This window comes from Aotus nancymaae, unplaced genomic scaffold (assembly GCF_030222135.1).
Source record: "Aotus nancymaae isolate 86718 unplaced genomic scaffold, 86718_ANA_hifiasm-v0.15.2.pri h1tg000036l, whole genome shotgun sequence".
Lineage (NCBI taxonomy): Eukaryota > Metazoa > Chordata > Mammalia > Primates > Aotidae > Aotus > Aotus nancymaae.
Window position 1 is genome coordinate 93,302,239 of NW_026988450.1, and position 24,663 is coordinate 93,326,901.

General features: G+C 51.3%; 1 protein-coding gene across 5 annotated transcripts; it reads left to right on the forward strand.

The window, feature by feature from the left end:
• The first annotated feature begins 1,810 nt into the window (after positions 1-1,810).
• Positions 1,811-18,207, forward strand: ZNF7 (zinc finger protein 7). Of its 5 annotated transcripts, none has more exons than XM_012473265.1 (6): positions 1,811-1,862; positions 3,235-3,279; positions 3,667-3,793; positions 11,903-12,019; positions 15,256-15,309; positions 16,332-18,207. In XM_012473265.1, exons 2-6 carry the CDS (start codon positions 3,277-3,279, stop codon positions 18,146-18,148), a joined length of 2,118 nt encoding a protein of 705 aa, XP_012328688.1. In that variant the 5' UTR covers positions 1,811-1,862; positions 3,235-3,276; the 3' UTR covers positions 18,149-18,207. The 5 variants fall into 5 exon arrangements, with proteins under 5 accessions (XP_012328688.1, XP_012328692.1, XP_012328696.1 ...); XM_012473266.2 differs by lacking the exon at positions 1,811-1,862 and adding an exon at positions 2,587-2,621; XM_012473269.2 differs by lacking the exon at positions 15,256-15,309 and having other exon boundaries at positions 1,812-1,862.
• The last annotated feature ends 6,456 nt before the right edge of the window (positions 18,208-24,663 follow it).

Consider the following 24,663-nt stretch of genomic DNA (forward strand, 5'->3'; position numbering starts at 1 on the left):
GACTTCTCAAAACAGTTCCGAGATGGAAGAAAGAAACGCTAAACGCCAGGGGTGATCAGTCCAGAGCATTTCTTCTGGAAATTTACATACGGACCTTCAGCTTTCTTGGGATCCACCGTGAGGCAAGGACTGCTCTACCCAGGTACATTTGCAGTGAGGGAGTCTGGCTATGGAGCGAGAGTTCAAGGGATTGGGCTCAGGACAGGGACATTTCTACGTGTTTAGCAACAGGGTTGATCGTGTTTTTAAGCAACCTCAACAGCTTTATCAGGGAGTGTGCTCGGCCCCAGACTGGGTTCAAGGCTGCAGGGAACACGCAATGGCCAGGTCCCAGAGCAGTCAAAGGACTCTGTGTTTCTTAATTAGTAGAGGAAGAAAGCGGGGGAGCTGGAAGACCCTATGAATCCCAATCTCAAGACAGGGATGAACAATTGAGCTGGCCCAGAGCAGAAGCACCGTGACCATGTGAGGGCCTGAGTGCGCCTCGCTGTTCTGGACTCAGCCAGGCAGTGGATGGAGGCAGCCCCCTCGCCCCAGATAGGCCATCAGGGCCTCAGAGCTCTGTCACTTGCACCCTGGACACCAGGTGGATGCTCTGGGCCAGGTTCTGTCCCCGTCCTGCTGTGCGTTATCCTGGTGTGTCCCCCTCACCTGCAGCAGGCCAGGTTGGGGTACAGGGTTGCCCGCCCCTACCAGCCCTGGGGGTCTGAAGGGCGTCTGGGGAAGCAGATCCCCTTTCCTTTCCTATCCTTTGCGACATGCTCCCTGAGCAGCTGGGATGCACTTAGGTGACCAGAGAGGATGTGGGGCTGAGAGATCCGAACTCAGGGGCTGCAGGGGCTGGGGTGGGAGTGCTGGGATCATCGGCGAGGGGATTCCTGGCGGTTGAGGGGTTGCCTGATTGTTCCTTCTTGCACGGGTTTCCCAGCGCCGGTTCGGATCAACACGCCGGGAGAGCCCGGCTTCTGTCCGTCCCGGACCCCCGCCCCGTTCTTCCCGAGGGAAGGGGCGCGTCAGGCGGACTCGGCACCCTCCGGCTGCGGGGCTTCGCCGGGAGCTGCGCGGGGAGGTCCAGGCAGCCGGGACGCACGCAGCGTCCACGCCGAGGTTTCGGGGCCGGGGCCGCCAAGGGGAGGCGCGCAGGCTCTGCCGGACGCAGAATGAACCCGAGGGAGGCGGGGTGGAGGGCGGCGCGGGGCCAGGGAGGAGGGAGGGGACGCCGGACCCGGCCTCCGGCAACTCCGAGGGGCGCCCTCCCCCGGGTCCCGGAGGCTCTGCGACCCCGCGCCCGCTCCAGACCCCGCCGGGGACAAAGCCCGGGCCCGGCGTCTCCACGAGGCGGGGCACGGAGTGCGCCCAGCAGGCGCCTCCGTTGCGGGAACGCGGGCGGGCGGCGCCTGGACAGCCTCGGTGGGAGCCGGCGCCCGAGGCAGGTGATCCGGGTGCGCAGGGCCCAGCCGGGCGACGCCCCCGGCCCCCAACACGCCAGCGAGCCCGGGGGCTCAGAGTCTCAACTCCGGGCGCCGCCCCGCTCCGGCTCACGTACCGCCCGTCCCGGGCTCTGGGCCCGCCTCTAGCTCGCGGCTCAGGTCCCTACCCGCCTCCGACTGTAGCTCCGCCCCCAGGCCCCGACCCCGCCTATCTGAGCTTCTGGTCCCGCCCAGGCTCACGTCCCTCGGGCCCCAGCCTCGCTCCTCCTCGGCTCTGACTGGAGGCGGGGCTGAGAATCACCGAGACGGCCGGGCCTCCGAGGCCCCAGAGCGGCCGGAAGTCTGCGGGGCGGGGCGGGGCGGACGCGGGTGGCGGAGGCCCGTTTCCGGCGGCGTCGCGCGTTTGCGAGCCTCGGGTGGTCCTCTGGGAGGGTGAGTCGGCGCGGTGGGCGCGAACTCTGGTCGTCTTCGGTCTGAGTGACCGCTGGTGGCTTCCTGCGCTCTCCCGCCTTCGGCACTGCTGTCGCCGCGTCCCCCCGGCTTTCAGTCGGGAAGGCGCGGGGGCTTTGCGGGGCCCCGAGCGCCTGGCGTGGGAGGTGGTCGAGCGTAGGCGGCCCACTCCCGCTGCGGCGCGAGGGTGGGCTTCGTTTGGCCGAACCTGGCAGCTCCTCGCGTGCCCCGCTCGTGGCAGGCCCCGGTGTCAGGGGTCTGAGTCAGGCGAGCTCCGGCTGCAGCCTTTTCTGCAGGCCTGGGCCGACTCCCGGGACCCTGACTGCCTCTTCTGCGAAATCACCTCCTCCTAGGGCCCCCCCCCCCTTTTTGCTCACTGCCCCGGAAGGCCTAGAATAAGTGACAGTGGCAGAAAAGAACGGTGTCTTGGGTGCGGTGGGCTGTTTGTCTTCTGTAAATTCTGGTTGCTACTCTGGGCATTCCTACCGTCAGGAGCCGGGGTTGGGAGGATCCTCCTCCGGTGGTCACTGCTGCTGGGGTCAGCCTCCCTGTGCCGGTGGCCTGGGGCTTCCACCCCACAAACCACTTTCTGGGCTAGATGCTGCCGTCCAAAGACTCTTCCCATTCCGGCCTGCCGGGGGCAGTGCCTGGGCAGGTAGAGGATCCGGGGTCATTGGCTTAATTGAGGTGAATGATTTATGTCCGATTACACCCCTGGGCCTGGTTCCATCCTGGTGGCAGGTGAGCTGGAGACTGGAATTTATGTACCTGAGGGTAGGGGTGTGTCTATGTCCACTTCTGTCTTCCCTACAGTCCGTCATTCTTGCTCCTACCTACTCCAACCTCTGGTCGCTTACTGCTTTCCCTTGCTGTCAGTGATTTACCTACTGGTTCATCCAGCCCCATTTCTTCTTGCCTCAGGCCCTTTCACGTGCTATTCCTGCTGCCTGGAGTGCTCGCTCACCCCATCTCCATTACCTTGGCTGAGGTCCCTGGGGAAGTGACCCATTAGACTAAGTCACTGTTCTGGTCTAAATACTTTCATAGTTCCCTGTACTTCAGCGCTATCCTGGTTGTAATATGCTTATTTGTGTGGTTATTTAAGTCTTTCTCCACCAGACTGCTCTGTGAAGACAGGGTCCTCCTGTCCATTACTATCCCCATTACTCAGTGCCTGGCACGTGGCGTCCACTCCTTACAGATTTGTGGAGTGATTCGCACATGCCACACACACACACTCACACACTAAAAGAGGAACAAGAGTTCAGTGGGCCTCCTTCACTAACCCCCTTGATTAGCCTGGAAGCTGGGCTTCTGGCATTCTAACCTCTAATCCTTTCATAATTGCCAACAGGTCTCTCGGCCAGAGCACGTGGATGCCCACCCACCGAGCCTCATGGTAGGAAGCTTGACTGCCTCCTTCTCCTCGCTTGTCCTGTGAAGCCCCATCTCCTGCTCTGCCCACTTGACCTGGGCCCAGACCCTACCTTGGCCCTTGCTAGGGCTTAGGAAGGCCCCCTTGCCCCCATCCCTGAAGTAGCGAGCAAACTCCTGTTCAAACCAGGGCCTAATTGAGGCTCTGGAAGGGGGAGGGTTTTATGATCACCTCGACTGGGTTCCTTCCTCCTCCCCCAGCCTATCCTTCCCCAGAATATTAGAGCCAAAGGAGTCCTGGTGAGCATCTTACCCAACCCCATGGTGCACCTGCCTGAGACATGCCACGAGGCAGCGCCAGAAGGGGGCTGGCACCCAGGGATTCCTGGGGTGCTGGTGTGTGTCCTTTCAGGAGGTGGTAACATTTGGCGATGTGGCTGTGCACTTCTCTCGGGAGGAGTGGCAGTGTCTGGACCCTGGCCAGAGGGCCCTCTACAGGGAAGTGATGCTGGAGAACCACAGCAGTGTGGCTGGACTAGGTGAGGCTGCACCTCGGGGCCCCCTTCCCTGCGTCATCAGTCAGCACCCACCCAGCCAGGCCTCCATCAGAGGCTGGGATATGGAGGCCAAACGCTCAGAACCCTGTGGGCTCCACAGGGGCCTTGGACTCATGAGAATGCCAGGATGGTTGCTGGCTTTGCACATGTCATGGGGTTCAGCCCCCAGAGGGTGGGTGGGATTCTGGGGGTTAGTAAAGTCTCTTTTTTTCCCTAAGATGTTAAATCGTGAGAAATAGAATCCAAGCTTGAAATAGCTTATTAGACAAGAAAAGAGAAATTATTGGGTGGAGGAATCTGAGGAAAAGGTTGTACAGCCAGAGCAAGAGGTGGCAGCGATGCCCCTGGGGCTATGATACAGAGGCTGTCAGGACACCCCCTTGCCCTCCTGTCCTGCCATTAGTTCTCTCTGAACTCTACCGCTGCCACAGGCAGCCACCATGGTGCTCTTTATGTCCGTGTCTATGTTCTCACAAGGTATGTACTGTCGTTGGATGGCAACTTGGTGAAGGGGGGTTGTGTGTCTAACTTGGGCATTGCTGGGCCTCTTGCCTGTGACCAAGCCCTCTGCTGCCTTGTACCCCCAAGAGAGTGCCTAGGCTGGGGGATCAGCAGTGGAATGCATCCGGGGGCGTAGTTGGTTGACCAGGAGCTTCTTGGGGTGTTGAACTAGGCCTGCACCCCTCTGTCCTGGCTAGCCTGGCAAAGTCCATCTTTCTCTTTTGCCAGTCAGATAAGTGTACAGTGGGAGGCTATTGTGGTCTGAGTTTGCATTTCCCTGATTTCTGCTGAGCTTGAGCATATTTTCACACCCTCATTAGCTTGCCAGGTTCTTCAGTAAAATATCTGCTCAGGGTATTTGCCCATTCTAGGTCTGCCGTGCCTTACTGATTTGAAGGTGTTATTTCTTCATTCTATCTAAGACGCCTTACGTTGTAAAACATGTAATTATGTACACATCATTATTTTAGGAAAGGTGGAATGCCACTGATGACATGCATTTTTTTTGTTATTACTTAATTTTACTTTGTGCTTTCTAAAGAGTTCCCTTAGAGTCCTTTAAACCTGGTTTACCATGTGTCACACAAATAGAAAGGAAAAGACATACGGAGTGAGGGCACTTCTGATGTTTCTTCACAGCTTTTAGTCGCGCACTCTCCGGTTTGGTTATCTGTGTCCCTGCTTTCCACGTGATGGCAGCTTGTGGGCCTGGCCGTCAAGAGGCGCTGCAGCCTTAAGTGTTGTAGGGGTTTTCTTCATCCGGTGAGGTTGGTGCTTGAGCTTTCTCGCTTGGCGTATAGCAGCCATCCCTTTTAAACAGCTCCATCTGCTGTGCTGTCCTCTCAGGCCCTGTGTGTACACAGTTGCTGATTTGCCAGTAACTGGAATTGCAGTTACTCTTCCAGCAACAGTTTGCTTCTCCAGTCTCAAAGGTACACCTGCTGTTCTTTTTCCATGGCTTGCTTTTTTTTTTTTTTTGAGCTGGAGTTTCGCTCTTGTTACCCAGGCTGGAGTGCAATGGCGCGATCTCGGCTCACCGCAACCTCCGCCTCCTGGGTTCAGGCTATTCTCCTGCCTCAACCTCCTGAGTAGCTGGGATTACAGGCACGCGCCACCATGCCCAGCTAATTTTTTTTATTTTTAGTAGAGACGGGCTTTCACCATGTTGACCAGGATGGTCTCAATCTCTTGACCTTGTGATCCACCCGCCTCGGCCTCCCAGAGTGCTGGGATTACAAGCGCGAGCCACCACGCCCGGCCTTTTTTTTGAGACAAAGTCTTACTCTGTCGCCCAGGCTGGAGTGTGATACTGTGATATTGGGTCACTGCAACCTCCGCCTCCTGGGTTCAGGTGATTCTCGTGCCTCAGCCTCCTGAGTAGCTAGGATTACAGGCACCTGCCACCAGGCCCAGCTAATTTTTGTATTTTTCATAAAGACAGGGTTTCACCACATTGGCCAGGCTGGTCTCAAACTCCTGACCTCGGGTGATCCACCTGCCTCAGCCTCCCAAAGTGCTGAGATTACAGGCATGAGCCACTGCACCTGGCCCCATGGCTTCTGTTTATTCATAATGTCCTGCTTGGGCCAAGTCAAAGGGTAAACTTTCTGAAGACAGTGTAAGGAGCAGCTGAATTCAGCATGTGTTGTATGATGTGCTGGTGACTCACCTATAGCAGTGACTAAGTGGTTGGGGCAAGCTCATGTGTGCACAAGCCGTGGTGGTGTGTCACAGCTGCCACTTGCTGCGTGACATCAATTTCTAGATGCATCCAAGAGATGGGAAAGGGTTTTATAAAAAGACTAACTTAGAATTTATCGAATTTGATAAATACCAGGTTAGTTTTGTGCATTATAAATCACTTTTTCAGCCAGACATGGTGGTTCATGCCTGGAGTCCCAGCTACTGGGGAGGGTGAGGAGGGAGGATTGCCTGAGCCTCGGAGGTCAAGACTGCAGTGAGCTATGATTGTGCCACTGCAGTCTAGCCTAGGCAACAGAGTAAGACCCTGTCTAAAAAAAAGTATCTTTCCCCCTCTTTCATGTTTGTTAACTTTGTTAGGTCAGATTTAATGTAATTAATCAGTTTTTGCCTTATGAAGTTTTACTTAAAAGTTCTGGCTGGGCACAGTGGCTCATGCCTGTAATCCCAGCACTATGGGAGGCTGAGGTGGGTGGATTGCCTGAGCTCAGGAGTTGGAGACAGCCTTGGGAACATGGTGAAACCCTGTCTCTACTAAAATACAAAAAAAAAATTAGTGATGCATGGCATCGTGTACCAGTAATCCCAGCTACATGGGAGGCTGAGGCAGGAGAGTCTCTTGAACTTGGGAGGCAGAGGTTGTAGCGAACTGAGATTGTACCACAGCACTCCACCCTGGGCAACAGAGTGAGACTCCATCTCCCAAATAAAACAAAGTAAGTTCTTCCTTGGCTGGGCACGGTGGCTCATGCACGTAATCCCAGCACTTTGGGAGGCTGAGGTGAGCAGGTCACTTGAGGTCAGGAGTTCAAGACCAGCCTGACCAACGTGGTGAAACCCTGTCTCTACTAAAAATACAAAAATTAGCCAGGTGTGATGGTGGGCGCCTGTAATCTTGGCTACTTGGGAGGCTGAGGCAGGAGAATTGCTTGAACCCAGGAGGCAGAGATTGCACTCAGCCAAGATCACACTAGTGCACTCCATCCTGGGTGACAGAGCAAGACTCCATCTCAAAAAGAAGAAACAAGCAGTTTCCTACTCTAGGGTCGTTGAGATGGGCTTCATTTTCTTCTGTGGATTTTATAGTTTATATTTCTCGTCTGTATCACACCTCGACATTTGTATTGGGGTTACATAAAACTCCCTGTTTTATTTTTGTCCAAACATAGCTGTTTTCCCCAACATAATCTATTAATTAACCTTTAATTCTTTTTTTTTTTTTTTGGGATGGAGTTTTGCTCTTGTTGCGCAGGCTGGACTGTAAATGGCGCCATCTTGGCTCACTGCAACCTCTGCTTCTTGGGTTCAAGTGATTCTCTTGCCTCAGCCTCCTGAGTATCTGGGATTACAGACACATCCCACCATGCCCAGCTAATTTTTGTACTTTTAATAGAGATGAGGTTTCACCATGTTGGCCAGGCTGGTCTCGGAACTCCTAACCTCAGGTGATCCGCCCGCCTCAGCCTTCCAAAATGCTGGGATTACAGGTGTGAGCCACTGCAACTGGCTGCCTTTAATTCTTTTTAAAGATTTGCTTACATACTCTTGGGTAATGGGGTCATTCATACAAAGTTTTTTTTCTTTGAAGACGGAGTCTCTGTTGCCCAGACTGGAGTGCAGTGGTGTGATCTCGGCTCAATGCAACCTCTGCCTCCTGAGTTCAAGCGATTCTCCTGCCTCAGCCTCCCATATAGCTGAAACTACAGGCGTGTGCCACCACGCCCAGCTAATTTTTGTAATTTTAATAGAGATGGGGTTTCAGCATGTTGTCCAGGCTGGTCTCAAACTCCTGACCTCAGGTGATCCACCCGCCTTAGCCTCTCAAAATGCTGGGATTACAGGTGTGAGCCACCGCGCCTGGCTGCATACAAATTTTAGAGTAAGTTGAGTTCCTAAAAAAATGCCACTGGAATTTTTATTGGGAGTGCTTTGAAACTGTTTTGAGTCAGTGTAGAAGTTTTGAATTTTTACTTTGTGAATGTATTTTTAGCTGATTATTGCTGTAGTGCAAAAATGCTATTGGTTCTGGAGGATGATCTTACTTCTGGCAACTTTGTGGAACTCCCTTGCTAATTCAGTGTTGGTCAGCGATTCTGTTTTTTTCCAGCAGGAGGATTCCTGCAAATGAGAGTTTGGTATTTTCCCTCCCAGCCCTCACTCCTCCCATGTCTGCCTTCTCAGTGGGCAGCACAGTGTTAAACAGGATCCTGAGGTCATGTTGTATTCCTGGTTTTAAAGGGAACGCATCCACGTAACCACAGATGTTGGCTAAAGAGTGTTTTTTTTCCTTTTAATTTTATAAAGATGGAGTTTCACCACGTTGGTCAGGCTGGTCTTGAACTCCCGACCTCAGGTGATCTGCCCGCCTTGGCCTCCAAAGTGCTTGGATCACAGGCGTGAGCCACCACGCCTGGCCAAGAGTTTTGTTTTTAATCATAAATAATGAATTTCAGTTTCTTTTTTGCATCATTTGAGACACTTACACGATTTCTTTTCTTTCGTTTTTTTTTTTTTTTTGAGATGGAGTTTCCCTCTTGTTACCCAGGCTGGAGTGCAATGGCGCGATCTCGGCTCACCGCAACCTCCGCCTCCTGGGTTCAGGCAATTCTCCTGCCTCAGCCTCCTGAGTAGCTGGGATTATAGGCATGCACCACTGTGCCCAGCTAATTTTTTGTATTTTTAGTAGAGACGGGGTTTCACCATGTTGACCAGGATGGTCTCGATCTCTTGACCTCGTGATCCACCCACCTCAGCCTCCCAAAGTGCTGGGATTACAGGTGTGAGCCACCGCACCCAGCCATGATTTATTTTCTTTATTAATGTAGGAAATTACATTGCTTTATTTTCTTGTATTTTTGGAATAAACCTTACTTAAATCATGATATATATAAATTTTGATACACCTTTGGATTCATAGCTAGCCAATATTGTATTTTGGATTTTTATATTTCTTTTCATGAGTAATATGGACATATGTATACACACACACACATACATATGTATTATTTTTTGTGTATTTTCCTTATTTAATTTTGACATGTTTGATAAATGGCATTTGGCATACAAATAGAACTTGGTGGAACTAATCTGTAAAACCATTGGGGCCTTGTGGTTTTGGGGAAGGAAAGTCTTAGATTAACATTTATGCATTTATATTTCTTTTTATTCTTTTAAGAGTTGGGGTCTTGCTGTGTTGCCCAGCCTGGAGTGCAGTGGTGCAATCATAGCTCACTGCAGCCTTGAACTCCTGGGTTTAAGTGATCCTTCCACTTCAGCTTCCTGAGAAGCTGGGACTATAGGCGCGCGCCACCATGCCCAGCTGTTTTTTCTTTCTTTGTAGAGTTGGGGTCTGTCTATGTTGCCCAGGCTAGTCTTAAACTCCTGGTCTCAAGCATTCCTCCCGCCTCAGCCTTCCGAAATGCAGGGATTACAGGCATGAGCCACCTTGCTTGGCCTTTCCTTTTGTTTTTAACCTGTTACCTTTGTAATTCTCTTATTCTCTGTTTTTTGGCAGCATCTTCTCACTGCGTTGACCTTGATTGGTTTTGTCATGAGACGGTCATATTTATCTTTTCAAAGAACTGGCTTTGGGTTTTGTCAGCCTTTTTTTTGGCGGGGGGGTTGGGTTGGAGGATGTTTTTATGTCTTTGTTCTCTATTTCTCTGAATTCTGTCCCAGATTTATTATTTTCTTCCTTTTTATTTATGTGAGTTTGGTGTGTGTCTGGTGTTTTTTGTTTGTTTTGCTTTTTTATTTTTTGAGACAGGGTTTCACTCTCTCGCCCAGGCTGGAGTGTAGTGGCTTACTGCAGCCTCGACTGCCTGGGCTCAAGTGACCCGCCTCAGCTTCCCAAGTAGCTGGGACTACAGGCCTGGGCCACCATGCCCAGCTAATTATTTTTATTGTTTTATTCTCAACTTTTTTTTTTTGGAGACAAAATTTTGTTCTTGCCCAGACTGGAGTGCAATGATGCAATCTTGGCTCACTGCAACCTTCGTGTCCCGAGTTCAAGTGATTCTCTTGCCTCAGCCTCCCAAGTAGCTAGGATTACAGGTGCCTGCCACCACACCCAGCTCATTTTTTATATTTTTATTAGAGACAGGGTTTCCCCATGTTGGCCAGGCTGGTCTTGAACTCTTGACCTTCAGGTGATCCACCTGCCTCAGCCTCCCAAAATGCTGAGATTAAGGTATGAGCCACTTCGCCTGGCCATTCTCAACTTCTTAAGCTTACTGTTCACCTCATTTGTGTTTTAAAATTCTCATTTCTAGTAAATGATTTTTCTGGGTATAGTGGCATATGCTTGTAATCTCAGCTACTTAGGAGGCTGAGGCAGGAGGATTGTTTGAGCCCAGGAGTTTGAGGCCAGCCTGGGCAATATAGTGAGACCACATCTCTACAGAAAAATTTAAAAATTAGCTGGATGTGATGTCACACACCTGTAGTCCTAACTACTCAGTAGGCTGAGGCGGGAGGATTGGTCTAGGTTACAGTGAACTATGATGGTGCTGCTGCACTCCAGCCTGAGTGACAGAGCAAGACCATGTCTCTAAATAAATAAATAACATTTTATCAGCCGGGTGCAGTGGCTCACACCTGTAATCCCAGCACTTTGGGAGGCCGAGGTGGGCGGATCATGAGGTCAGGAGATCAAGGCCATCCTGGCTAACACAGTGAAACTGTGTTTCTACTAAAATACAAAAAATTAGCTGGCATGGTGGCCTGCACCTGTAGTCCCAGCTACTCTTGAGGCTGAGGCAGGAAGAATTGCTTGAACCTAGGAGGTGGAAGTTGCAGTGGGCTGAGATTGTTCCACTGCACTCCAGCCTAGGCAGCAGAGCAAGACTCTGTCTCAAAAAAAAAAAATTTTGTCTTTACATACTGCTTGGGCTGCACTGCATCTTATAAATTCTGACTCATAATAAATATGCTTGCCACTTAGTAATTTATTGTTTAGTTTCCAAGTAGCTAATTGCATCTAAGCAACGTTTTGTAGTTAATCTTATTCTGAGCTGCGTTTGGCTGGTGCATGTTCTATGGTATTGTTTTTTGGTGTGTCTGTGACTCAGTTTGTGGCTTGACCTGAGGGTGTTTCTTTGTTCCACGTGTACTTGGAGAGAACATGCGTTTCTGTGGAGTGTGGAGTCCTGCCTGCATCTAGGGGCTTGAGCTTATTGGCTGTAGGCCTTTGGAATCTCTGCTTGCCTCTTTCCTTCCAGTGTGGGGAAGCCTGAGGGAAGCTTCCAGCCAGAGGCCTTGGCTGGCTGGTGGATCACCCGCTCATCTCTGTACTGACTGCACAAAGAGGGTATGGGGGCAGATGGCCCCAAGAAGGCAGGGTGCCGGGCCCCCACAGGAGAGGGAAGCAGGCCGTGAGGCGTCCTTTGTGCAGGGACTGGAGGCTGGAAGGCTGCTGGCTGAGGACCGGGCCTTGGAGCTTTCTGATGCAAAATTTGCTTCATTTGTGTCTTTTTGTTGTTTGTTGTCTTAGTTTGTAACCACCCCTGCCTCTTCGAGCATCTCTGCTCTCTGAACTGAGTGACAGGCCCGGCTCTGCCAAGTGACGCTTGGGCTTCTCCTGCTCTCTCCCTTGAGTTCCAGGGGTGGAGCTGAACTGTTCTTTGCAGACTGTTTGGTGACAGGGTCATCTGGAGATTGTGGGAGTCAGTTATCCCTTGCCGTCCAGCCACAGGAGCTGGATAGAGCTGTACAGAAAGGGCTGCTGTGTCCCCAGATTCTCACCGCCCTTCACACCCCTCACTCCCTACAGGGGCTCTGCCTGTGCCTTCCAGCCCCCCTGCCCCTTTACATTTGGAAACCAGGGAAAGCTTAGCCTTGTGCTACATGCTCCCTGTCATGCTGACACTGTCTCCTGTGCCGCACACACAGCAGGATTCCTGGTTTTCAAGCCTGAGCTGATCTCCCGGCTGGAGCAGGGACAGGAGCCTTGGGTCCTCGACCTACAGGGAGCAGAGGGGACAGAGGCACCAAAGACGTCCAAGACAGGTGAGGCTTAGACCCTGTCGCAGAGAAGCCCTGGGGTGAGGGGAAACTGCAGGAGGGGCCTCACAACCAGGGGCAGCTGTGGGCGAGTCCTGGGGGCTCTGCTGGGTGCCTCGGAATGCCATAGGGGACATGGTATCCAGCCCGTATAAGGACGCACAGATCTGTTGTGGGGCTGCCTTGGGAGAGGGCAAACTGCAGAAGAGCCAAGACACAAAAACCCATGCGTTTCAGCAAAAACGGAGCTTGTTTTTGAAATCATATTGCATTTTGTTTGATTTCTGATTTTATTCATACTTTTTCTGTTAAGCAAAGATAGAAATTTATGGATCCAAGTGAAGCATTATGTTTGGCTTTCAGTAGCCTCTCCATGGGTTAGCATATGCCCTGAGGTGGCTCCCTCCAGACCTTCTCAGGCTCCAGGAGTGCATTAGTCCCCTATGACTGCCATAACAAGGATCCACAAACTAGGGAGCTTAAAACAACAGAAATGGATTGTCTCACAGTTGTGGAGGCTGGCAATCTGAAATCGAGGTGTCAGCAGGGCCGTGCTCACTGGGAAGGCTTTAGGGAAGGACCCTGTCCTGCCTCTCTGGGCATCTGATGGTTTTCTGGTAATCCTTGGGTTCTTTGGCTTGTAGATGCATCCCTCACTCTCATCTCCGACTCCCTCACACGGCTGCGTTCTCCCTGTACGTCTGTGTTCATGTAGCCGTCTCCTTATAAGGACACTAGTCATACTGGTAGGGTCCACCCCAGTGACCTCATGGTGACTAATTCCATCTGCAACAACCGTGTTTCCAAACAAGGTCACATTCTGAGGTGCTTCAAGTTAGGACTTCAGCCTATCTTGGGGTGCTCAGCCCTCACCAGGGCACCCGCTGCCTCCAGCATGAGCTCCTGCTGGGCAGGCATCTGCCTGGCACTCTGCTTCCCTGATTTGCTGGTGTGCTGCCCAGCATGACGAGGGAGATGGGTGCCTGTATCTCAGCAGCAGAAAGGGAGTCCCTCACCTCCCCTTTGCTGCTACTGGGTCATCACAGTCACTCCTGCAGCAGGGCAGGACCGGGTCCTACGGAGGCCACAGGCTTGTAGGGCCCTTGGGAAGCAAGTTAGACCATCCAAAGTTGTGAAAAGTAGGGGCTGTGATCTTCCTTCCATTCACATGACCCTAGGCAGCGTCAAAGGGCAAGGAGGGTTTCCGAGCTTCTTCATATCCTGTGGCCTTTGCAGCCACCCAGGAAGGCTGCATGTGACTTGTGGGAAGAGTGATCAGGAATCCTGGCCTCACTGGCTTTTCTGGCTACACCCATGTTGCCCTTTCTGCTCAGCCTCCCTGAGAGGGAAGTACAGCTGTAAGGTGGCCCAGCTAAAACCCAGCCTGCCATTAAAATATTTCCAACATGGACAGGAGAGTTTAAAGAGGGTGCCATGGCAGAAAAGCCAGCTATAGTTGGCAGAATTAGTTCATTGGGTTTATATGTAGCAGGTGGTCCTTATTATGATAAAGCAACACAAAAAATACAACCCTGCAGTAGGTGAAAGCTGCTATTGATGCACCCAGCACTTGCTCCCAGACCCAAGAGTCCAGGGCAGGAATGTGGCCTCTTAGATAAAAATATGCAGTAGCACAAAACCAGAATACATTAAGTAAGGCAGAAATGCCCAGATATGTTAACCTGTTCCCAGCTGGTACAGCCAGCATCAGATACTGGCTCAGAGCAGTCGGGGAGGGCCAGGTCCCTGCTGTGTAGCCCCTTGCTCTTGACCCCACTGTGCCCACTGGTGGGTGGTTCCTGGCACCCCCCAACAAAAGCCTTGCTGTCAGCCTGGCCCTGTTCTGCCACTGTTCTTTTCTTTTTTTGAGATGGGAGTCTGTTGCCCAGGCTGGAGTGCAGTGCAGTGGGATGATCTTGGCTCACTGCAACCTCTGCCTCCCAGGTTCAAACGATTCTTGTGCCTAAGCCTCCCAAATAGCTGGGATTACAGGATCCCGCCACCACACCTGGCTAATTTTTGCATTTTTATTAGAGATGGGGTTTCACTATGTTGGTCCAGACTGGTCTTGAACTCTTTGGCTCAAATGATCTGCCCGTCTCGGCCTCCCAAAGTGCTGGGATTACAGGTGTAAGCCACCGCACCTGGCCTCAGCTCTTTAGAGTCAAGATGTATGTGTCCTCTCTGAGGGACTGCCACTTCCAGAATGAGGTTTCATTTTGTAATAATCTTCTCAGAAGTTATCCAAAGCTTACTGGAGAAGTGCTTTCATGCTCCAGGGAAGGGGAGAGAGCCTTGCCTTCAGTTACAGGTCCCTGGGAGGCTGCTGTGGGGGTGGGTGACAGTGGTAAGCAGGGACAGAAAGAAACAGGCCATGCAAGCCAAGGCCAGGCAGGAGGCCAAGGGCCGCTGAGAGCCAGGAGACGGCTGAGGCTGGGTTTGTGCCGGGAGAACTTTATGATGTATCCCAGGCTTCTCATAGGCAGTCACAAGGCGCCAGAGGGAAGGAAACTTGCATGTGGTCAGGTGGGTTTGTGATGTCCTCGTCTGCTGGTCAGCAGTGCTCTTGGCTGCAGGCTGCTTAGCCGTGTAGAGGTTTTACTCTGTGCAGCAGCAGACCTTGGGCAACACCTGGCACAGGAGTGCTGGGCTGTCCTGGGCTCGCTCCCAGCTCTTAGGGCCACCGTGTTCCAGGCATGGGAAGTACTTGCTGCACATCTTGGTGCCCTGCTCACTCTCTTTTTTTTTTTTTGGGACGGAATCTCGCTCTGTCACCCAGGCTGGAGTGCAGTGGCATGATCTTGGCTCACTGCAACCTCCACCTCCCGGGTTTAAGTGATTCTCCTGCCTCAGCCTCCCAAGCAGCTGAGTACAGGTGCCCGGCACCACACTCAGCTAATTTTTGTATTTTTGGTAGAGATGGAGTTTCACCATGTTGGTCAGGCTGGTCTCGATCTCCTGACCTCAGGTGATCCACCTGCCTTGGCTTCCCAATGTGCTAGGATTACAGGCGTGAGCCACCGTGCCTGGCCGCCTTGCTCTCTTATCTTTACAGCAGGGGACGGCTTGGGAGGAATGCCAAGCAAGCCCAGTTGAAGGAGCAGGCATGCTGAGGTGGTGTGGTTGTGCAGGGAAAGAGAAGCGTGTGAGGACCAGGCCTGGAGATGGCTCATGTCCTCATGGCACTTGTGTATCCCTGCTGCACAGTGAAGTTGAAAGGGTTGCCTGCTGTGATTTTCCAGGACTGACAGTACGTCCTTTGGAGATCCCTGGAAGCTGGAGACTCACCACCGATGGTTAGTAGTGGACAAGAACCAGAGCCTAAAGTCCTGTCATTGGGCTGTGCATTCACTGTGGGGTAGACGGGCTGGTTACAGCTGTGACCGCACGGTTGTGGTTGTGAACGTGATTGTTTCATGGTGGGGGCTGTAGTTGCGTCATGACCATAGCTGTGTGTTGTGTCCTGTCATGGTTGTGATCACAGACATCAAGGGGATGTCTGACCTCAGCAGAGGTGCCCTCTAGGGTTACAGAGTAAGACAAAAGCCTGTGCTTACTTGGGGAGTCCAGAAGGAATGCAGATGTCTGGAAGTCCCCCTGGGGGCCTCCAGAAACTTGCAGTCCCAGGGAAGAAGTCAGTGTGGTCTTGTGGGTAGGCACACACTGCCCAGGGAGAAGCAGGGAACATGGCCAGGTGCAAGTTGGCAGGAGCAGCCAGGAGGCAGATGAGGGGGCTGGGCTTTGCTCAGAGAAGCCCACCCCAGGGAGTAGTCATGAATGGCCTAGGTGCCCAGTGCTCTTCTGAGCTTACCAAGTATGTCCCTTGGCAGCTCTTCCAGCCCTGTCTTACTCATCAGAATCCATGCCATCCATTCAGAACTCAGACCCTGTACTCTTTCCTCACCAGCTGGGATGCTGGAGCCCGTGACTCCGTGGCCTAATCTGTGGTAACCTCCCAGCCTTCTGGTCTTGCTTTGTCTTCTTGTCTTCTATGTGAACTTTGCCCCACACTGGTGCCCTGTAGGATGGACCTCTCTGCTCACAGACCCCTGCACCCCCGTAGTCTGTGTTGCTCTCAGCACTCTGCCCAGTGCATAATGTACACTTCATTGCTATTGAATGAACGAACAAAGTAAAAAGTTTGAAACCAGATTTGAGAACTGCCAAAGGCTCTGCCTTCTCTTGCGAGTTTCCACCTGGGGCTTCACAGTGCTCAGTGCAGCCATTCTGGGAGCCTTGAGCCCAGCCCCCGCATTTGTAGTCTATCATTTCTCTGAGCACAGGACCTAAGGAACATCTTTGTTCCTGTTTGTTTCAGATTCTACGATTAGGACTGACAATGAGCAGGCCTGTGAGGACATGGACATCCTAAAATCAGAATCCTCTGGGACAATGGTCAGAATCTCTCCACAGGAATTTGCTCAGAATCCTGGCTTTGGAGATGTTTCTGATTCTGAGGTCTGGTTAGGCAGTCATCTGGGCAGTCCTAGACTGAGAGTGACAGGCTCTGTCTTCCAGAATAACTGTTTGAATGAGGAGACTGTGGTTCCCAAGCCCTTCACCAAGGACACTGCCCAGGGAAGTAAGGAGCTGGGAACCAGCAGCCTGGTTCGTCAGCCTCTTGAAAGTCAGAGGGAGAGTGCAGAAGCGACTTCCCAGAGATGCGAGGGGTGTGGCAAACGCTTCAGAGCCACTTCAGACATCGCTCTGCATTGGGAAATTAATACACAGAAGAAAATTAGCAGATGTCAAGAATGCCAAAAAAAGTTATCTGACTGCTTGCAGGGGAAACATCCAAATAACTGCCATGGAGAGAAGCCGTACGAATGTGCAGAATGTGGGAAAGTCTTCAGGCTCTGCTCGCAGCTTAATCAGCATCAGAGAATCCACACGGGAGAGAAACCCTTTAAATGCATTGAGTGTGGAAAAGCCTTCCGCCTGAGCTCAAAACTTATTCAGCATCAAAGAATTCACACTGGGGAGAAGCCCTACAGATGTGAGGAATGTGGAAAAGCCTTTGGTCAGAGCTCAAGCCTCATCCACCATCAGAGAATCCACACAGGAGAGAGGCCCTATGGTTGTCGTGAGTGTGGGAAAGCCTTCAGCCAGCAGTCGCAGCTGGTTCGACACCAGAGGACTCACACTGGGGAGAGGCCCTACCCTTGCAAGGAGTGTGGAAAGGCCTTCAGCCAGAGCTCCACTCTAGCCCAGCATCAAAGGATGCACACTGGGGAAAAATCTCAAATTCTGAGAGCCTCAGACAGCCCAAGCCTTGCTGCACATCAGAGAATTCACACTGTAGAGAAACCATTTAAGTGTGATGAGTGTGGGAAAGCTTTTAGGTGGATCTCTCGCCTTAGTCAGCATCAGCTGATTCACACTGGAGAGAAGCCTTATAAATGCAACAAGTGTACAAAAGCCTTTGGTTGTAGTTCACGGCTTATTCGCCATCAGAGAACTCACACTGGAGAAAAACCATTTAAATGTGATGAGTGTGGCAAAGGCTTTGTTCAGGGCTCACACCTTATTCAACATCAGCGAATCCACACTGGAGAGAAACCCTATGTGTGTAATGACTGTGGAAAAGCCTTTAGTCAGAGTTCAAGTCTCATTTACCATCAGAGAATCCATAAAGGAGAGAAACCCTATGAATGCCTCCAATGCGGAAAAGCCTTCAGCATGAGCACACAGCTTACAATACATCAAAGGGTTCACACTGGAGAGAGGCCCTATAAATGTAACGAATGTGGGAAAGCCTTCAGTCAGAACTCAACCCTTTTCCAACACCAGATAATTCATGCAGGAGTGAAGCCCTATGAGTGCAGTGAATGTGGAAAAGCCTTCAGCCGGAGCTCATATCTTATTGAACACCAGAGAATACACACTAGGGCCCAGTGGTTTTACGAATATGGGAATGCTCTAGAAGGGTCCACTTTTGTGAGCCGTAAAAAAGTTAATACTATAAAGAAACTGCATCAGTGTGATGACTGTGAGAAAATATTTAGGTGGCGTTCACATCTCATTATACATCAGAGAATTCACACCGGGGAGAAGCCTTATAAATGCAATGACTGTGGCAAAGCTTTTAATCGGAGCTCAAGGCTTACCCAGCATCAAAAAGTTCACATGGGATAGACCACTTATCTGTATAAATGTGTATATATATATATGAATAAACCTACAGCCTTAACTTACTTATTTTATATGGGATCATTTATACTGACAAACATGTAGAATGTTGGTAAAGACTCAGAATTGCTCTCAAGAATATCCAACTTCATACAAAGTGTACATTTATTTGCTGGAATATTTGACCTTAACCTGTTCAATAAAGCCTGTGTCCCTCACACTCAGGGTGCAGTTTTGAGTTCACAGGTGCCTGTGAATGAGGAAGAGGCACAAGGAAGGCTCTGCGAGCTCTGCTAGACTGAGTATGTTAAAATCATTTACCCAAAATATTTTCCCTTAAGGATCAGTGGCTCACACTGGCTTCAACAATAAGGAAATGCATTAGCTCATGTTGGAGGAAGTCCAGGAGTGCCTAGAATTTCCTTCTGACTTCACCTTAGATCCTTATCTTAGAACTTAACCCCCATCAGAGCAACCCAGGGGTACGGCCACCCAGGACCAAAGGGCCCGAGCCCTGTCCTCTTCTCTTTCAGAGAGGCAGGCTGGGCTAGCAGGTACACGCCGTCATTACTGGTGCGGTTGGCATTTGTGGAACACGCATTAGTGCTAGGCACAGAAACAAGGTGTCACAGCAAGGGTTCTGAGGTGACACTTGTGGCCGAGGGGCTTGCTGTGTGACCCAGGACATCATTGCTCTGAAACTCAGAGCCTTATTTGTGTATCTGAAAATAGGCACTGTTAGAGGGTACTGAGAGGAAACAGTGTAGAGGAATACGTCTAACTGTGCCTGTTGGAGAATGAGCACTCAAGTGAAGGCAAGCAACCCCCCCCACCACACACCCCCAGCTATGCCAGCATCTCCAGCACACCCCAGTGTGTGCACACAGCCCCTCAGGCTGGATGACTGTCTTGTACTGGCCCAGTTGCTCCACTTCATTTATTTTTTTGTTGGCGGGGGGAACATGGTGAGGAGGAAATAAAGACAGTGGAGAAAATGATGAAAACGGGCACATTAAGATGGTTGGGAAACAAATATGAGGAGAGGGAGTGGGAAAAGGAGCTGGTGGGAAAAAGATGGTAGAGCAGGCTGGACACAGTGGCTCACGCCTGGAATCCTGGCACTTTGGGAGGCCAAGGTGGGCAGATCACGAGGTCAAGAGATTGAGACCATCCTGGCCAACATGGTGAAACCCCTGTCTCTACTAAAAACACACAAGTTAGCCAGGCATGGCAGTGTGTGCACCTGTAATCCCAGCTACTCGGGAGGCTGAGGCAGGGGAATCACTTGAACCTGAGAGGTGGAGGTTGCAGTGAGCCAAGGTCGCACCACTGCACTCCAGCCTGGGTGACAGAGTGAGACTCCACCTCAAAAAAAAAAAAAGAGCAAAGAACTTGGGGAGAGGAAATGGGGGAAAAAAAGATGGTAGGGAAAAGAACTTGAGATGGAACAGGTGTGGAAGACCAGCAGACCATGGGGCGAGGAGGACAGATGGGAGGAGAAACGGGGAGTGGGGTTGGGGAAGAGATGGAGGGACGAGGTAGAGGAGGAGAACCCGGTTGCCCCACTTTACAGAGGAGGTCACACAGAGGTCTGGATGTATGTAATTTATGCTGCAGAACAGATTTCCTTAAAGCAGCCTGAAGCACAAACTGCCAAGAACTGAGGGTCTGAGATTTTATTATTACCAGCTCACAAGAAGTCCTGTAGCTGTTGCATCTGGCGGGGATGGCAGGCACATTACTCAGTGGTTGTCAGGGCCGAATCAGTTCTCTTTGCCCACCACTCCCACGACGCAGAGGCCCAGCAGGTGGAGGCACTGCTGAGAAGCCCGGAGGTGAGGAGTGAGCCTGCTCCGTTGGGAGCTGGGTGGCCATTACCTCACCCCTCAGGGTTTTGCCGCCAATACAACCTTGAGACATGGCCCAGGTGTAGCACGGTAGGACCCTGTGTTCTTGGCACATGCAGGTCACCTTTTGCAGTTATCTGCAGGGCCTGATGATTTTTTGGCTGAAATGGAATTTTCACATGAATCTGCTGCTCTGTTGGTTACAGTGGTTAATCTAACAGGCTGGGACCATGTCCATTGGATTTTCTCACACAGCATCTAATTAAGGCTGATAACTACAGGCATGAGGCCAGCTGCAGGCAGACCTCAACCCTGCCCCCACAGTCCTGGTCATTCAGCTGTGAAGGAGCCAGGGGGAACTAGCTGATCTTTGGTGCCACTGCCAATAATTACACAGAAATATTTGGGCCCAAAAGGCTGCCATCCCCAATGGAGGGACACTTTGTGATCCCTTTCTCCCACATGCAAACATGTGGCCTAGAGGGACATAGGTCACAGCAGGGCTTGTGACTGCTGGTTTGGGTTATGCCACACTGGTTAGGCATGGCAGGGTCACTGAGAAGTTGCAGCCTCAGTTGCCTAACCCAAGAGCAACTTATGAATTTGTATCATATTGAAACAGGTTGTGTTGGGTCCATGTGTTTGCAGGTTCTGGAGTTTTCCCTGGTGGCAAGGGACACAGCAGAGTCCAGTGTCCACATGAGTTTCCATCTTTACAGCCTGTGGATGGGGAACTGACTCCTTGGTGGGTCCGAGTGACCGTCGGCCGCTGCCGCTTAGCTCAACGTGCTGTGAGTGTGTTCCCAGACTACAGTGCTGCTTCCAGGGGCAAAGCTCTGACTGGTGTTCCCCCACATGCCCATTCAGGGACTCCTCTGTGTGTGCAAGGGTGATGGTGTTTTCCACAGCCATGAAATCAGTGTATCCACTGTAAGTCTGCCTCTTCTCATGCCAGAACTTCTGTGTTCACTGTCCCTGCCTTGGGGCCACGCGGCTGCTGCTGAGGGTCTTGGCAGGTAATGTGTTTAGCCAGGTCACCTTGGTCACCTTCAGCTCTAGCACAGGGGTTGCCTTTTTCTCTAATGGGCCGTAAATATTTTAGGCTTCCTGGGTCGCCCAACCATGGGACGAGAGTAAAGGCACCCAGCCACCCAGTGGACATGCACCACCTGCAACTCCTGTTCCTGGCCGTAGAAAACACTGCTCACGAAGACTCCCACTCTGACCCTGCCTCCTCCTGGGCTCTCACCATCTCTTGGTTACTTCCTGGTTCATGATCAGGACAAAAGGAGGGGAACGTGAGTCGTGTGGATGGTCTGAAAATTCCAGATTCTGTGCTAACCATGATGCTGTTTTCTTTCCACTAACAGCAACCAGCCAAAAAGGGGCTGGGGTGCAAGCTTCATTCAGTGTTAGCACCTGGATTATCTCTGGACTGACATGGTCCTAGGTCAGGGGCTGGCAAACCATTCGTATAGCTCTTAGGCCACACAAAGCCTAGCTGCCTGTTTTGTATGGCCTAAGGGCTAAGAATGCTTTTTATATTTCTGAATGGTTGGGGAGAAAATAAGAGACTTGTGACATTTGAAAACTATGTTAAAGGCTAGGTGCAGTGGCACATGCTTGTGATCCCAGCACTTTGGGAGGCCAAGGTGCGTGGATCACCTGAGGTGAGGAGTTCAAGACCAGCCTGACCAACATAATGAGACCCCCGTCTCTACTAAAAATATAAAAATTAGCTGGGCATGGTGGTGGGCACCTGTAATCCCAGCTACTTGGGAAGCTGAGGCACGAGAATCGCTTGAGCCTGGGAGGTGGAAGTTGCAGTGAGCGAGATCGCCATGCTGCTGTACTCCAGCCTGGGCGACAAAGCAAAACTCTTGTCTAAAGAAAAAAAAAAACTATGTTAAAATCAAATTTTACTGTGCACACAGTGTCCTGGGGCTTGGTGATGCCCATGTGTCTTCACAGAACCTCTGGTGGCTTTCCTGCTGCAGCAGTGTGTACCACACCAGCCAAATCACCTCACACTTAGAAAATAACTTTATGCCCTCCAGCCACTGAGGGCTTATTTTTCCTCTCAGCTCTTGGTGGTTTCTTCACCTAAATGTCACAGTACAACTAAGAATAAGGCAGCTGGGTCAGTTCAACAGAAGTAAATCAAAGTCCAACAATCCAGGTTAGACATTAGCCACAGAGGGAGAGGAGGAGGAGTCCTCTTATAGCTGCATGATGTGGAAAAGACATGATATCCATGGGGCAGCTTGCTGAGAGCCAGGGGTGTGAGCACATGGTTTAAATTCAAGCCACAGCACAGCTTTGAGAGCTGAGTAACACATGGAAACATCCAGGTAGCCCCTGGCACACAGGCTGGTGGTTCTTTTGTGGAGAGGAAGAGGGATTGTTCATGGGGTAGTGCAGGTGCTGGAATATCTTGTTACCTGATCACACTATGCACCGCAATTTGGGCTTCAGTATAGTAAACTCATCTGAAGAGTTTCCAGGCCAGGCACAGTGGCTCATGCCTGTAATCATAGCACTTTGGGAGGCCAGGGAAGGATCACTTGAGCGCAGAAGTTGCTGCAATGAGCTGTGATCGCACCACTGCCCTCCAGTCTGGGTGACAGATGGAGGCCCTGTCTCCAAAATATATAAACAAATAAAAACATTTTGGGTTTCTGTTTTGGAGACAATAAATTAATTAAAATAAATCTACAACCTAGATCTGGAATTGCTTTTTATATAGAATAATCTTTGATTTATGACACTGAATTGAAACTATTTGGAGCCTTCTAGAAGCCTCACAAAGTGAGCACAGCAAGGGCAGGGCCCAGGCCGTTTTATAAATCCCCAAGTCTCCAGTGCATGCAGCTTGACTCAGAGCCCCAGAAATGTTTGCTGAATGAATGAATGACACATTTGGGGAAGCATCCAGGCTTTGAGCTCAGGACAGTGCCACAGAAGAGAGAGAGATCCACCAGCAAAAAGTTTCCACAGAGAACTAAGTCCAACAAAACCAAAGGAGTAATTTCCCAGATGCAGACATCTGTTCTCTGTGCAAGGCCTTGTGCAGGCCACAGGGACAAAGCTGGACAGGGCCAGCCCTGCCCTGGAGTCCAGTTCTAATGGCGACTGACCACTGGCAACGATGGACAGGTGCCTGTACTGGGAGGGTCCAGTGGGCTCACGGGGTTGGCCCCAACCAGGCCTAGCCTAAGAATGGTTTTTCAATGAAAAAAAACTATTTGTGACACATGAAATTAAAATTTCATCGCCAGGCGCAGTGGCTCGTTGCTGTAATACCAGCACTTTGGGAGGCTGAGGTGGGTAGACCCAGAGCCCAGGAGTTCAAGACCAGCCTGGGCAACATGGCGAAACCTCATCTCTACAAAAAATACAAAAATTAGCCAGGTGTGGTGTGGTGCACCTGTGAGCTCAGGTTGAGACTACAGTGAGCCATGATGATGCCACTGCACTCCAGACTGGATGATGGGGAGACCCTGTCTCAAAGGGAAAATTTCAACATCCATTAAAAAATGTTATCAGAGGCTGGGCTCGGTGGCTCACGCCTGTAATCCCAGCACTTTGGGAGGCCGAGGCGGGCGGATCACCTGAGATCAGGAGTTTGAGACCAGCCTGGCCAACATGATGAAACCCTGTCTCTACTAAAAATACAAAAATTGGTCAGGCATGGTGGCGCGTGCCTATAATCCCAGCTGCTTGGGAGGCTGAGGCAGGAGAATTGCTTGAACCTGGAAGACAGAGTTGCAGTGAGTCAAGATTGTGCCATTGCACTCCAGCCTGGGCAACAAGAGCCAAACTCCACCTCAAAAAAAAAAAATCCACTCATAAACTGTGAGTAAAACACAAACAAAAAAAGACCAAGTTATTGGAACAGAGCCACACCCATCTGTTTACATATTGTGTGACTGCTTTCAATCCACCACGGCAAGGTTGACAGAGACTTTATGGCCCACAAAATCTAAAATGTTTACTCTCTGGCCCTTTGTGGGAAGAGCTGGCTGACTACTGAGTCAGAGTGTGAGAAGGGCCACCCAGCTGGCCTCTAAGTCTGCTCCACGCTGTAGGGATCTCAAGTCCAACTGGATCATGTCTGCCCTGATTAAAACCCCACTGTTCCGTCTTGCTTCGATAGAATGACGAAAATCCTGCGTGTGGCCTTGAGGCCAGTTGCTGTCCCTGCACTTGCCCCCCTCTGTCCCTCATTCCCCTTGCACTTGGGCAGTGCCAGCCCGTCCTGGAAATGGCCCACTCCCCTGTCCGTGTCTCACAAGCTATGTGTCTTCTCATGGCTGTGTCTTGATTTGCCTGGTACTGCCTTGAGACAAGCCCAAGGGTTCACAAATGAATTGAGGCAAATAGATTCCCAATGATAACCAGGAAGAGCTCAGCCTGAGGACCGAGGGCAGATCTGTGCTCTGGGCTCCACACAGGCTTTGCTAAGCAGCTGGAAGAAGCAGAAAGATGGGGCTGTCCCTAAAGCTGCTGTCCTTACAGGGCCGGGGTGGATAAGTGAGAGGCAACATGGTCCCAGCTGCCACAGCCCAGCCACATGCACATCTGGGGATGGAGAATGCAGTAAGCGGCTGGTCATATTCCTGACCCGATGACAGTGGTAGGGACGGTGCCTTCAGGGAGACGGAGGAGGGTTGT